At 47.5% G+C, this 15,807-nt stretch overlaps 1 protein-coding gene across 1 annotated transcript in view; it reads right to left on the reverse strand.

The window, feature by feature from the left end:
* Positions 1-11,542, reverse strand: part of PYGB (glycogen phosphorylase B) — a 42,866-nt gene extending 31,324 nt beyond the window's left edge. Inside the window, exon 1 of the mRNA XM_053383546.1 lies at positions 11,034-11,542. Within this exon, the coding sequence (XP_053239521.1) occupies positions 11,034-11,276 (243 nt within the window). The 5' untranslated portion in view covers positions 11,277-11,542. The remainder of the gene's footprint in view (positions 1-11,033) is intronic.
* Between the last annotated feature and the right edge of the window lie 4,265 nt (positions 11,543-15,807).

Below are 15,807 nucleotides of genomic sequence, written 5' to 3' on the forward strand. Positions count from 1 at the left end.
ATTATCACCCACAGGGAGGAAGAGAGCTAAGTTCCCGAATGGCTCTTTCCTTCCAGAAAAGTCCAGCTGCAGGAGATTTAACAAAAATAAGGGTATTTGGTTGCTACTTTATGTAACAAAGCCAGACCGGTTTGGCAGGATAGACCACTTAAGCCAAGGGTGGAGAAACTGTGGCCTGCCAGAGGTTGTTGTTGCTGGACTACAGCTCCCATAACCCCTGACCACTGGCCATGCTGTCTGGAGCTCATGGGAATTGGAGTCCAACAACAAATGGCGAGCCACAGGTTGCCTATCCCTAATTTTAAGTAGTCCTTCCACGGTCCAGACCCTCACCCTACCACAGAGAGCTAGACAAGATCTCTCTTGGAAACTTTCCAGATCATTTTTCTTTTAATGGATTGGTTTTTATTATTCTGAAAACTATGGGGCTTTCTTCTTCCTCACACATTTGCTGTATGTTTCCCTGCACTCTGACACTTCTACAGAACTTTTTGGAAAAAGAATGCGGTTGGACACCCTTTCTTAACTTCTTTTCCTGGCAAGACTCCCGTGAGAGGAATGGCGAAGCATATTTGTTCCCTTGAGATAACCAGTTGCCAGCTCCAAAAATATTAATAGCACTGTTCTGCTGAATCCATGTAGATAATGTTAAGTGCCTCTCTAACATTTGCATAAAGGAGAAAAATGGGTTTGCTTTTAGCAGACTCTCATCTACTTGGAAAATTGCAGGAGGAATTGTTCCTGAAAATAGGCATCACAGCCTTCCACATTTCTTGACACACACACCCCCGCAACATAACTCTTTTCCATTTGATAGTTAAATGAACAACTTGAGTCAGGAATGAGTAATCTGTGGCCTCCAGAGGTTATTGCACTACAACACCCATCATCCCCAAGCAATGATTCTGCTATCTATGGCTGATGGAATAGTGTCCAACAGCAGCTGGAGGGCCACAGGTTCTAGATTCATAGAATCATAGAATTGTAGAGTTGGAAGGGACCGTGAGGGTCATCTAGTCCAACCCCCTGCAATGCAGGAATCTCAACTAAAGCATCCATGATGGATGGCTTCCCCCAAAGAATGGACTCCCAATGACACATAAAAAGGTAAAGGTAAAGGTACCCCTGCCCGTACGGGCCAGTCGTGTCCGACTCTAGGGTTGCGTGCTCATCTCGCTCTAGAGGCCATGAGCCAGCGCCGTCCGAAGACACTTCCGGGTCACGTGGCCAGCGTGACGAAGCTGCAGCTGGCAAACCAGCACCAGCGCAGCACACGGAAACGCCGTTTACCTTCCCGCTATAAAGCGGTCCCTATTTATCTACTTGCACTTAGGGGTGCTTTCGAACTGCTAGGTGGGCAGGAGCTGGGACCGAACGACGGGAACTCACCCCGCCGCGGGGATTCAAACTGCCAACCATACAATCGGCAAGTCCTAGGCACTGAGGTTTTACCCACAGCGCCACCCGCATCCCTTAATGACACATAAGTATACACATTTAAAAACTATCTGTTCCTTGCTAAAGGGGAGATTGCACATGCATGTTTCATCACTTTATTATTTAAATAAAATCAAATTATTCATCCCCAAGATGATTATAATGTCAAGAGGTGACTTGCGTATAGTGGTGTGAGTATTGGACCAGGGCTGCAGAGACCTTGGTTCAAATCTCCACTCAGCCATGAAGCTCATTAGGTGACCTTGGGCTAGTCTTGCAATCTTCCGCATTAGCAAAGTCATTTGCATGACACAGACGGAGTCCAGAAGGCAAAAAGATCTTGGCAACACTTCACTGAGCAAAACTGAGCAAACACAGCGTGTAATTTGAGAAGTGAACAAAGAGGTTTTTGTCTTTCTTCATTTTTTTTAAAAAAAATATTTATTAAAGTTTTCACAAATAAAGCAAAGAATAATCATAACCGGAGAAAGAAGCATACAAAAACAGAAAAACCACAGAACATACATCAAAAAGAAAAAAAAACACTCAATCACATAACAACAGGGAAAAAAAGAAAAAAAAAGAAAAAAAGAATTAAAAACCAACTCAATTTTCTCATTTTTTCAGAATTCTCATTCGCTTATTTCTTTGACCTCCTCACGCCTCCCTCTCCTGTGTTCCCAATCATAACATTAGTTCAGCATATCCTTACCCCTTTTTCATTATAACATTTAGGTTGATTTTCATCAGATTTGCAACTTTGTACCTTAACTAATTGTCCATTTCTTCAGACCTTGTACACAGCAAGGAGACATTTAACCAACCACACAGAGGAAAAAACTTCCTCAAAACTGCAGTGGCTCTTTGCCTCAAAACAACCTTATAGAGCCAATTAGCCCGAGAGTGGCCCGTTGATACCAAGTGATATTAAGCCTCAGTATAATACTTTCAAAAAGTACCAGGCAGTTGTAAACACCATCTATATTAGCAATCTAAAAACAACTGCAGAACACAAGGATTTTTAACTTTTTTAACAAGTGTTTCCTGCTACAGGAAATGCATCTGTTTGGTCACCGTGAGGAGCAGGATGCAGGATTAGACAGAATTTGTACCTGTTCCAGCAGAGCTCGCCTTCTGTTTTTATAAAAAGACAGCTACATAATGGGACCTAAACTGGTGTAAATCTTTATTGGCGGGGGGTGTGTGTGTGTGTGAGTAAAGAGGGAACAATGGTACAGGATTTGAAGGTGCATTCTACAGTAAACACTCAGTAAACACAGGAAACCTAGGCCCCAGAGAACTACAATTCCCAAAGTAGTTTGACAGTCAATCTCTCTTCCCAATGAACTCTGGGAACTGTAGTTCCTAGCAACTCTCAGCACCCTTAACAAACCACCCTTCCCAGGATTCCTTGGAGGAAGCCACGGCTCTTTCAAGTGGCATGATGCTGCTTTAAATGTATAATGCAGATGGGGCCTAATTTGTCCTGCTGGGCACTAACACGGCCAAGGCTGGTGCACATTATCCAATGGGCGCCTCAGCACAAGGCCCGCTAGTGAGGATTCCCTCATGAGGGCAGGCAAACCCTCTCCTCCTCCTATTTATTTTTCTGGGTGCATGGGACAGTTGGGGCCTACGTGAGGAAAAGTTTGGCACTATGGTATTACAGCAGGGCATTGTGGGTAACTACAATGGTAGCTGCCAGGCAGACATCAGAGGAGCACCAGAAAAGGGGCTGCATTGCAGTGGCAGGTTCCTCAGGAGTTGCCCAAGAACGCCGTCTGCTGACATTGTCTCTGGCCACGGCGTTATATAGAAACAGGGCCGGCCCTACCATTAGGGAGGCAAGGTACCACCCAGGGCTGTCTTACCCATAGGCGCTAGGGGTGCGGGGCACCCGGGCGCCGGGCTCTCAGGGGCGCCAGGCCAAGAGTCCGGGGCCAAGATTTAGAGTCTGGGGATTGGGAAGAGCTGACAGCTGCTGCCGAGCAGAGCAGAGCCCGCTGGAGCGCCGCAGCTCTTCTGCTGCAGGCGAGCGAAGCACTGAGGCAGCCGGCCGGCTCCGCCCTCCTACGTGCTTGGGATTGGTGGGCCGTCGAGAGGCCCGCCCACCACATGCTGCTCACACGAGGCGCCTGGCTTTGCTTAGCAGCCGCCTCGGGCTCAACTGTTGTTGCGCTGGGCTCTGCTTGCCCACCCCTCCCCAGGCGCCTGGCCCAGCCTTGCTCTACTGCCGCCAGCGCCTTGGGGCTCCTCTGTTGCTGCTGAGGCTAGCTCTGCCATGCATGCGTTGCTGGCCCGCCTTAAAGAAAGGTCAACAACTTTGGGCAACCGGGGGGCGCGCCAGGCAGACCTTTGCACCCTGGCGCCGAAAATGCTTAAGATGGCCCTGGTACCACCTCAAGCAGCAGCTGAGACCAACTGTTTCTCTTGAACATCCCAAGCAATCTGCTTTGTTGTTGCATAGCCTCTCATGGGGGCCCTTAGCTGCCCTGCTGCCTCAGATAAGGTGCAGCAAGCTACCCTCCCCCAATGTTATTATTATTATATTTATATTCCACATTTGCCCTATGGAGCTCATGCATGGTTCTACCGCTCTCCATTTTCTCCTCACAACAAGCCTGGGAGGTAGGGCTAGGCTGAGAAACAGTGACTGACTCAAGGACACTCAGCGAGCTTCATGACTGAGTGGGGACTCGAACCTTGATCTTCCAGGTCCCAGTCATTCAGCTACCAGTCCTGTCCGGGTTTGGTATGTGGAATGGAGAGGAGTCGCCGTCTTGTCCTTTGCCTCAGGCAGCAAAACGTTTTGTGTATGAACTAAGTGTGCACTTTGGAGTACAGCCAGACATTCCCTCCTGGGTGCACATCGTAGAGGAAGATTAAGAGGCAGAGAGTGCGAAACTCATTTGCCAGTCCTGATCAGCTCAACAAGGACCCCCTGAAAAGCTAGAAACATAAGACGCTGCCTTACACTGAACCAGAGCTTGGGTCAGTCAAGCTCAGTATTGCTTACACTGGCTGGCAGAAGCAGCAATGCCAGGTTTTCAGGCAGGGATTTATCCCTAATCCCTACTTGGGGATTGAATGTGGGAACTTCTGCCTGCAAATGTAGATGCTCTACCATAGAGCTATGGCTCTGCCGGTGAAATCCAGTGTTTTTCTAGAATGCGGTTCGAAAACCTCCCAGCCGTGAATTCCAGATTATTTCAGCTGACAAATATGGCCTCTTTCTGCAAGGGTAGAGCTACCATGACGACTTCAGTTTTTGCAGTGCTGTTTAGGTCTGCCAGATGGTATCCAATGGCACAAATAGGAAATTGATCCAGGACGCCCAGGGACCAGGCTGTCATAGGTCCTTTGTATACCTCAGACGAAAGGATTCATCCATCCGTTTGTTGTTTTATTCTCTGTTGTGTGAAAACAACAACGATGGCCTGAATTGCTCTAGCGACAGGTCAACGCAAAAGAACTCTCTGCAGGGTAGCAGATCTAAGACAATTTTTTCACTGTAGACTTTGTGATCCATATATGTCAGGCAGATTTCAAGCACAGCACAGAAAGCTCCCTTGTATGGAGTCCATCTAACTCAGTTTTGTCTATGCTGAGTGGCAGAAACTCTCTCCCAGCCCTTTCAAGAGATGGAGGCAAATGAGACCTTTTGCATGCAGAGATGCTCTGCCACTGAGCCACGGAGACCAATAATGGTATCAAATTATGCTTCTAAAGCTGCAACCCTTAGCCTAAGGTTACCAGACATCCCCGTTTCCTGGGGACAGTCCATGGATTTACAAATCAGTCCCCTGACAAAATCCTATCATTCCTACTGAAATTGAAAAGTGTCCCCAGATTCATTGAAAAAAATCTGGTCTAGCCCCACTTACCTGGGAGTAAGTCCCATTGAATTTTCCTCTCTCCTAGAGAGATGGCTAGGACTGCACTGTTACTCAGGAGTTTTGTCAACCTTTGAACCAGCCTGTGGAAAGCAGTTCAGTCTGCACCCATTTGCAGATGATCAAATACAGCAGTTGGGGAACCTTTTTTCACCCAGAGGGCCAGATTCCCTTCTGGGCAACCTCCCAGGGGCCACATTTCAGTGGTGGGCAGAGTCAGAGGGGGGGAAACGGGCAGGGCAACAAATATTTCCCCTCCTCTTTGTACAGCCAGTTATTTTCTACACAAAGAGTTACCAACCTACCTTTTTGGACCAGTGGGCATGTTTTAAGAGAGTGCTGTGGGTACCTCCCACAAAATGGCTGGCATGGGGGAATGACATAATACAAAATGGCTGCCATGGGGGCATGGCATAATGCAAAATGGCTGCCATGTCCTGCTAGTCCCAATTGTGGAAATCAATCTTTCACACAAAGATGCTGGTGCTATCTAACAACAGAGAGCATTCCTGAGGACTAGGAAAAATATACAAGGTGATACACCCCACCCCAACCCCAACCTCTCTCCCTCAGATCTCTCTCTGTCTCTCTCTCTCATGCACACACATACTCAGGGATACCAACAGGGTTTTCTGGGCCCATGTGGATTGAGCTCTCTGCCCCACTTGCAAAATCTGCATATGGTTCCTGACACGCAAAGTTGTATGCTCTTTCACAAGTGGAGGGTGCGAAAATAAATCAGTGTCCACGTGTGTAAAATGCCTGCAAAGAATGTGAACAGGTGCAGTTTTTTCCGCCATGGCATTTGCGTACTAGAAAAGGCCTAGCCTGTTGAATTTCTGCCTGCCACACAGCCATTAAAGGCACAAGACCTCTGTTTTACCCCTAAAGCAAAGCCTAGCCAGCGGCTGCAACCCTATACCCACTTTCCTGGCGTCATTTCATATACAGTAAATCACTTAGAAGGGTACCTGCACCTTTTGCTTCATAACTTTTTTTCTAGGAACACTAGAGACTTACTTTTAAAAAAGAGAGAGAAAGAAAGCATTTAGCCTGGGGACCCTGGCTGAGGGTGCCCATGAAAGACTCACTTGTGCCAGGTTGGTGGCCCCTGTTCTATTCCCCCCTCTCTCACCCAATCCATTATCCACTATCCGGGCACACAAGAGGCATTATCAGAGTTCAATGATAAATCCCAGCCAGGCAAAAAGGAGGGTGTGATGGAGGGCTGGACTGAGGCCTGGGGTGAGAGGGTTCAGCTTTGGGGAGGGGTTTGTGGTGTGACGAGAGACCCAAAGGCCAGAGAGAGAAACTTGGAGGGTCCCTGGGTCTGATGTTTCCCACCCCTGATGTACAGCTCAAAAAAGCTTCCCTTGAAGGGTCAGATGCAGGCCAGGATGTTCTGTTCTGTCTTTTTCCTTCTGATCAGCTGGTAACCCCAGGTATTTTCTTGTGCAAACATCCCTAGGATCAGGCTGTACACGGACCGTGCTTAAATGGAGCGTGCTAGGAAAGCTGCAATGGTTTCCATGACTACTTAGGACTCTGTTCTGCTATGGTCTGTGGACAGCAGATGCCACTCCGAAACTCAAAGCTCTGAGCAAGGTACACGACAGGAAGACATGAAGGTGAGAGGCCACAAAACCCCACAGATGCCAAGTTAGCCTTCATTAAAGATGGGCAATGGCAGGCCTCGCTCTTTATCACATACAGTACCACCTCGGGTTACATACGCTTCCGGTTACATACGCTTCCGGTTACAGACTCCGCTAACCCAGAAATAGTGCTTCAGGTTAAGAACTTTGCTTCAGGATGAGAAAAGAAATTATGCTCTGGTGGCGCGGCAGCAGCAGGAGGCCCCATTAGCTAAAGTGGTGTTTCAGGTTAAGAACAGTTTCTGGTTAAGTACGGACCTCCGGAACAAATTAAGTACGCAACCCGAGGTACCACTGTAGTGAGCTTAAGTCACCAAGATAGCAGCAGAGATGAGAGTGCTGAGGCTACCTATAAATAAATGCTTGGATGTCTGTGAGGTGGGGCAGGTTGCCTCTGCTATATTTCAGTCTGCCAGTAGTTAATATAGTCCTCATGCATTAGTTACTTTGGATTTACACTGATGTTTAAGAGGATCTTATCTAATCTTTCTGTGCTGCAGTAAAAATGTGGATTCCCCCCCCCCTGGTATTTTTGGCGATATTTTAATAACAACTTAAGAGACATCTTTGGTGAATGAAGCCATAGATAAAATGGCATCCTTTGTCTGAAATCCTTGGCCAGAAACCACTCTGATAATTGTAGCTCTGTGAGGGGAACAGGGGTCTCCTAGCAACTCTAGGCACCCTTCACAAACTACAGTTCCCAGGATTATTTGTGGGGAAGCCATGTCTGCTTAAAGTGGTCTTGTAGTGCTTCTGGAATAAATACCCTCTGGTTCAAAACCTGAAAGGTAAGTACTTCTCGCCATGTGACAGAGGAGGCATATATCTGTGGGGTTTTCTGCCTCAGGTTCCAAAATAACTTTGGTTGGCTTTGGGTGTTATGCACCTTGACTTGGGGGTGGGTATATGTGCCATTTGCTGATCTGCATGAGGCTCATTTTGCTAGAGATGTCGTGACTGGAACCTAATTTGATTCCTGTCGTTCTGGAATTGCCTGTTGCTGAAGGATGTCAGAGACTGCGGTGGCGGCTTGTCAAACAACGAATTATGTTCCCATTAATGCAGAGCTGGAGAAGGCAGAGAAAAGGGCAATAAAAACTAGCTGTGTGGAAAGGGTGACACGAGCAAAATTATTCTTTCTCGGAACACTGGAAGTCAGGGTCACCTCAAGAAACAAAATGGCTGCCCTGGAAAGCTTGGGACCAATGAAGACATTTTCATCAGAGATTGTTTCAGGGGGGGGAAAGAAGAGAGAGATTCTGGTCATATCCTTACATCTCCTATCTCTTTCCAGAGCCATAGCACCTCCCAAAGAATCACTGGTTAAGGGTCCTGAGAGCTGGTAGGAGATCTTCCCCAGAGCTACAATTCCCAGCACTTTAAACAAATAAGTTCCTAGGATTATTTGTGGGAAGCCATGACTGTTAAATTGGCACAAGAGAGCTTTAAATGAACGATGTAGATGTGACAAAATTCACAAAGGACAATTCAACGTATGGCTGACAATGAAGTTCTGTTTCACGCTTGAAGTGGCATGCCTTTGATTTCTAGACTCTGTGGACCAACACAAAATAACGGGTCCCTTGGTTATAACCCGCTTGGATGTTTCCTACCTGCCACAGCTTTGCCCTTCATCGCTTTTGTCAGCTTCAAATGAATTCCCTCGATCACTGACAATTCTGAATGATCCAAAGATGCTGGACTATGAGGGAACTCCTTCTTTCTTTCTTAACATCATTTGGATGCCACCCAGTTAAAAAAAGTCCTTTGGGTGGTTAGCAATAAAAGACAAAAGCCTTTAGAGAAGAATCAACAAGAGCTATAAAAATGAGCAGAATGAAACCACTCACAGCTCAAAAACACATACATGCATATATTCATAAAGCCAGGAACAACAAAACGTATGTTGGCTCAGTAGAGCAAAAAACACAGAAGTTCTGAAAACGCTACGCTCTGCCTCCACAGTCAGAGGCAGCAATGCTTCTGAATACCAGTTGCTGGATGGCCTGTAGGTGTGAGCTTCCCCCGTCCCTGGCTGAATGAAGCCTTAGTTACACTATGGTTTAGCCTTTAGGCAGGGGTGAAACCAGGCTTTATTTCACCTGGGTCAAAGACCCAGTTTGGCACACATAGGCTGGGAGCCTCAATAGCACCCCTCTGGAGGCTTCACCCTGGGCAAAAAACCCCGGCTAACCCCCCCCCCACTGGTAACTATGGCTCTGCTTTAGCTTAAATAAATCATAGTTAATAAACCATGGGCTGGCATATCCCAAGACAGATGGATGCCAACTAAGTAGTAGTGTGACATGCAAACCCAGCTGAGAGCCTTAAGTATCAGTTATTGGTTATGGTTTGATAGCTAAACTATTGTTTAGCATTACTTGTGAGCCCAGACAGAGGCAGCTTAGCAGCTCTTGTGAGCTGGGTGATATCACCTACACAACCAAGAGCTTTCAGATTGCTGTTGGCTGCTGCCCAGGACCTAGAAAAACTTGCAAAAAGGAAGGGAATGTCAACGCAACAAGCATTACACATGAAAATGATAGTGTTCTGGGGAGGGGCCGCAGTTCAGTGGCAGTCAATCTGCTTTGCATGCAGATTCAATGAACTCAGGGTTCAATGGCTGACATCTCCAGCAAGGGCTGAAACCCCGGAGGCTTCTTCCAGTCCGTGTCGACAATATTACTGAGCTAGATGGAGCAATGTTCTGACATGATATAAGGCAGCTCCCTATGTTCCTAACTCTTGATCATGTAGGCTTATTTATCAAGGACACGGTGAACCAGTGTCTGGTTGGCAGCACTCCAGAATGCAATACTCGCCCAAACAAGAGGGTCCCCACCTCCACACAGAAAGGCAGCACAAAGCAAGAAGCTAAGGCTGCAGTCCTATACACACTTGCCTAGAAATAGATCCCATTGCACTCAGCGGAGTTTACTTCTGAGAAGACCTGTATAAATTGCACATTCAGCCACTAGTTTCCCATGCATAGTGTTGCTGTTGTCCTCGCCACCAGGGTGGGGGGAAAGCATTCAATAATATCTGTCTAGATTATGATGTAGTACAGCCCCCAAGCGAGCTCATCGTCTCTTATCAGAACGGGATCTGAATTTCCTGTTTTTTTCAGAGCAAGACTAGGTAACACAAGCAAAGGAGCATCTCCTTTGCCTCACAGCTCAGTCCCCAGCATCTCTATGTAGGGCAGGAAAAGCCTCTATCCAGCTGAATCCTGGAAAGCCGCTTGCCACTCAGAGGAGATGCTGAGCCAGACGGACCAAAGGTCTGACTCAGCAGAAGGGATCTCCCCATGTAATGCTGCTCAGTGTAGCATTGAAGACCAGTTGGAAGGAAAGCTTTGAAGCCTCCGGGGCCAGCAATCAAAAGGAAACAAAACGAATCTCGGAGGGCCCCTCCCTTAATGAACAGGCAGCATCTTCTTTCGCTGCGCCCTTAATTTCGGTGCGTTTTGCTGCCCAGAAATACCCCTCCTTTTCCAAAGGGCTAACACATCCATCACACTTGGCTAAAGTCGACATCACTATGGTTGCAGATCCACTGCCGCAAATCCACGGCTGCTAAACACACACACACACACACACACACACACACACACACACACACACACGGGGTGGAAGAGAGAGATCTCCCATTGATTGCAATGCGGGCCTGGACTTTGCGACGGGCCCTGCGCTCATTTGCTAGACTCCCGCTTTGCTGCCTATGGGAAATGGGATTCCTTCTCCGCGCCACGCTCCAGCGGCTTCTTGGCGCACCATCGCCCTGCAAGGAAAGCGCAGCAGCGCGGGCAAAAACGCAAAACACACGCGCAGGCAACCGTCGGCCAGCAGAGGGGGGCATTTCCAGAGTCGGCAAGGCCTGCCTTCGGCTCTGCGAAACGGGGAAAGATTTGCGCGGTTAGCGCGCGGGTGGAAGCGAAAGAGAGGCTGCGCCTGGTTTTTGGAAAGGTTGAAAATCCAATGCATTTCTGTCTGCAGTGCAAGAGCTGCGGCGGCGCTGGAGGGGAGGCAACCCCGCAGCTGCTTACCTTGGGATCCTTCTCGTAGTAATACTGCTGGGTCCGGATCCAGCGCCCCACCAAGTGATCGCGGACCGTGTGCGCCAAGGCGAAGTAGTAGTCCCGCGGGGTGGCCACGTTCCTGTCCTTGACCAGGGTGAAATGTAGGTGCCGGTTGAAGCTCTTCCTGATCTCGGCCACGTCGCCCAGGCCGGCTATGCCCCGCACGCTGATCTGCTTTCTTTTCTCGCTGTCGGTCAAGGGAACGGCCATCCTGGCTCGTCTAGGCGCCCGCTGCTGCAAAGGGAGAGTCGCTCGCTTGGGGAAGCTTTGCTCGTTGGCCGATGATGGCGCAGCGCCGGCTTCAGTTTCCCGGGCAAAGGCGGGACTGGAGGCAGAAGTGTTTTCCTTCTTTTTCCCCTCCCTCCTCTCTCCTCGGCTTTCCTCCTGCCGCGGCTGCTGCGTGGGGAGGCGCCCTGGCTGAGAGCATCAGAGGAGGTGGCATGCAAGGGAAGCAGCGAGCAAGCGCCTATCCTCCGCCCACTGGGACCGGGACTCGCTGCGGCAGCGCCTGCGCGGTGCGGAGGGAGGTTGAAAGGCTTTCAAAAACAAGACGGAGGCATCCAGCTTCCTTTGCGCGGGAGACGCGGGAGTATAAGACTAGTCTAAGAACTCGTAGCGCGTCTGTTAACCGCTGCAAGAACCACTATTGCCGGGACATGATGGAAATCGATTAACGATGGACCAGTGGTATAATGCAATTTGGCAAACAGCGTTCCTGGAAAAAACTGACCCCCAAAAGACGCTGAAAGAAGTAGGGCAATTTTTATGCAGTCTAGTGTGAGCAGAGACATCGCCTTTCCAACAAAGGTCCGTATAGTTAAAGCTATGGTTTTCCCAGTAGTGATGTATGGAAGTGAGAGCTGGACCATAAAGAAGGCTGATCGCGGAAGAATTGATGCTTTTGAATTATGGTGCTGGAGGAGACTCTTGAGAGTCCCATGGACTGCAAGAAGATCAAACCTATCCATTCTTAAGAAAATCAGCCCTGAGTGCTCACTGGAAGGACAGATCCTGAAGCTGAGGCTCCAGTGCTTTGGCCACCTCATGAGAAGAGAAGACTCCCTGGAAAAGACCCTGATGTTGGGAAAGATGGAGGGCACAAGGAGAAGGGGACGACAGAGAACGAGATGGTTGGACAGTGTTCTCGAAGCTACCAACATGAGTTTGACCAAACTGCGGGAGGCAGTGGAAGACAGGAGTGCCTGGTGTGCTCTGGTCCATGGGGTCATGAAGAGTCGGACACGACTAAACAACAAAGTGTGACTTTATTGATGACACAAATAGTGAAGCACACGGCAGAACAGTACCCATAGTTTGCAGCGCAGTCTGGCATGCACAAAGTGCAATTTTTAAATTTTTTCCACTCCCTTCCCTATATATTCCTATCAATTCTAATTGCTATTGATACAAAATGACTTTTGCTCGGAGTCCCCAATCTAAGCCGTGTTACTTTGCATCATTTCACATCTGTAATAACTTCAATACAACTTCAATACACCTGTGTTAATATAGTCAGAAATATTTATCTGAGTGTTTCATTTTTGTAATTGTTGCATGTCATATCTCTAATGTAAACAAGGATATAGCTCAGTGCAACCATGTTCAAAGATGAAAATGAGTAAAAACTGCATCAGCAAAAAAAGAAAATGTAAGAATAGTCTGCAGGATCAGGCCATTGGCCCAGATGCCCAAAGGGAAACCAGGGAACAGAGCAGGAGCACAAGAGCCCTCTCCCCTTCTCTAGTTTCCAGCAACTGGAATTTATGAAATGCAGACGATAAGGTCTCCCCATCCCTGCCAATTATCAAAAGGAGGCAAAGCCTAAATGCAAGCCATCTCGTACCAGACAGTGAGGCTCATGGCGCTGAGCCTCTGGATCATCGCCCAAGGGCTTTCAATGTGCCAAGTGGCAAAGTGCCATCCCAGCCATTTTCATTAATGGAAAAAAGACATATGTAAGACACAAACATTCCCTGTACCTTTGAGATGGCCAGAAGCTGGGAGTCGATGGCAGAGAATGGAAAATCCCACCACTCTGTCTCTTGTAGTTTCTGTGACTGTCTTGGCCATTGTCTGAGAAGTGTGTGTGGAGAGGTAAGATATGATTGATCTGACTTGGCACAGCCCTTTTAACAACCTTATGGATAAGGAGCCACCCCCCCAAGAGAGTTCTGTGGCACCTTCAAGTCTTAATCCAACCTGGAGTCCTGTGCTGTGCCATTCTGACCGGGGCTGATGGAGGGCACCAGGTTGGCAAAGGCTGGTCTAATTGATTTATTGTAGCATAAACCTTCGCAGACCAAAACCCACTTTGACAAGTACACAAAAAGCGGTCAGTGAAGCAGCTTTCTAAAGTGGCATTTGCCGGGGGGAGAATGTATTGCATCGAATGCACATGAAACTCAACTGACAGCCATCTTCAAATACATCAAGGGCTGCCACATGGAAGACTGAGCAATATTGTTTTCTGCCGCTCCAGAGAGTAGAACCCAAACCCATGGGTTCAAATGAAGGAGATTCAAACCAAACATTAGGAAGGACTTTCTGGTGGCAAGAGCCATTTGACAGTGAAACCGATTCCCTCGGAAGGTGGTGGCTTTTCCTTGGAGGTCTCTAAAAAGAAGTTGAATAGCCATCTGTCAGGGATTATTTACTGTGATCTCTGCACTGCAGGGGGTTGGACTAGATGACCCTTGGGGAACCTTCAAGCTCTACAATTCTATGCTTCTACTTACATGGGACAGTGGAACAATTGCGGTGAGGGGGCTGTTTTGCAAATGGAGATAAACAATTAGGAATAAACCAGCTACTATGATTATTTTATTAGTTATTAAATTTATATACTCCCCTACACCTGGAGGTCTCAGGGTGGTTCACAGGATAAAATCACAATATAAGAACACAGAATGCGTAATCAAAATAAAAACAGAAGCAACTGAATAACCCCCTTAACTTTGGGTTCTACTTACTTTCCTATGTTTTATGTGGTGGGACAGCTTGTTTTTAACAGCTCTGAGCCATCAGAAATTTATTCCAAGATTATTAAGCAAGCAATCTCCACTTTTCTTACAGGTGCAGGGAGCAAAAAGGTGCAAGTCTGAGGTATACCTATTAGTGGTAATTTAGCTCCCTTTCCTCTGCCATCTTCCTGCGCTCAATTATATAGACTATAAGTCCTCCGTTGTCTCTGTCTATGGAGTTTTCTTGGCAGGGATACTGGAGTGGCTTGCCGGTTCCTGCTCCAGGTGGATCACGTTTGGTCAAAACTCTCCACTATGACCTGTCCATCTTGGGTGGCCCTGAACAGCATAGCTCATAGCTTCTCTTAGTTATTCAAGCCCCTTCGCCACGGCAAGGCAGTGATCCATGAAGGCTGATCGCTGAAGAATTGATGCTTTTGAATTATGGTGTTGGAGGAGACTCTTGAGAGTCCCATGGACTGCAAGATCAAACCTCTCCATTCTTAAGGAAATCAGCCCTGAGTGCTCAGTGGAAGGACAGATCCTGAAGCTGAGGCTCCAATACTTTGGCCACCTCATGAGAAGACTCCCTGGAAAAGACCCAGATGTTGGGAAAGATTGAGGGCACAAGGAGAAGGGGATGACAGAGGACGAGATGGTTGGACAGTGTTCTCGAAGCTACCAGCATGAGTTTGACCAAACTGCGGGAGGCAGTGGAAAACAGAAGTGCCTGGCGTGCTCTGGTCCATGGGGTCACAAAGAGTCGGGCACGACTAAATGACTAAACAACAACATAAGTCCTCTAGGACCAGGATCCTTTCTGTTGTACTTTGCAAAGCACTATCCACAATGGTGGAACTACAGAAACAAATAGTTTGCTACTGACACTAACATCGTAACTCTTAATGAAGGCATTAATTTGGCTTCACCACCTTGCTTAGAACCTTCAGCCTCAAGGTAATAGCTTTTTGAAAATACTGACCTAAAACACATTGAAGGCACCTTCTGTAATCAGTCCAATAACCTACTTTTCAAGGCAACCCCTATCTTCGCTCATTCTCTGCTATTTGATCTAGCTTAACCCTTGTCCTTTCTTCCAGTCATCCTATGCCAATTGGGTTGTCCCATTTCCCCTTTTTAAACAATAAGCAGAACATTTATTGCCCTGGGGAACTTCCCCTGTACTCTTAAGGTTCTTAAAAACTATATCCAGGCAGCTTTATGACTGGTTTCTGTCTGTTCACTTTGCAAGCTAATCCTAACCATGTTTACTTGAAATGAGTCCTAGTGGACTCTGTGGGAATTATTTGCCAGTTTAAGTTTAGCTAGCACTGGCGGATGCATGGCTGCATGCTTCTTCAGTGGTATAATGAGAACTTGCTGGTGTGGAGGAACGTGCTCAAGTGTGCTTGATTTGTGACTGGTGCTAGAGCTTCTAGAAAGTGATCTTTGACTCTGGGTTCTGCCTCTTTTGAAAGAGGCAGAGTTCCACAGAAGCCAAGGCTTCTTCTACCTTGGAAGCAGAGCATGACAATAGAACAAACTGCCCCTTTCAGCTTGCAGGTGAGAGATGACAATTTTCGAATAAAATCTGTTCTGCAAATAAAACCACAACAGCCAAAAAGACATGGGACAGAATCTTCCTGGTTGCCTAGTGTTCTATTTGCAGAGTGATTTACAGTGCAAGCTCATTCCTCAGCATGTGTATATCAGGCATTGAAGCAGCACAATCCCCAATTGGTTGGGCAATTACTGGAATGCTTTTACCTACACTATACAGT

The sequence above is a fragment of the Podarcis raffonei genome, chromosome 3 (genome assembly GCF_027172205.1).
Source record: "Podarcis raffonei isolate rPodRaf1 chromosome 3, rPodRaf1.pri, whole genome shotgun sequence".
Classification (NCBI taxonomy): Eukaryota; Metazoa; Chordata; class Lepidosauria; order Squamata; family Lacertidae; genus Podarcis; species Podarcis raffonei.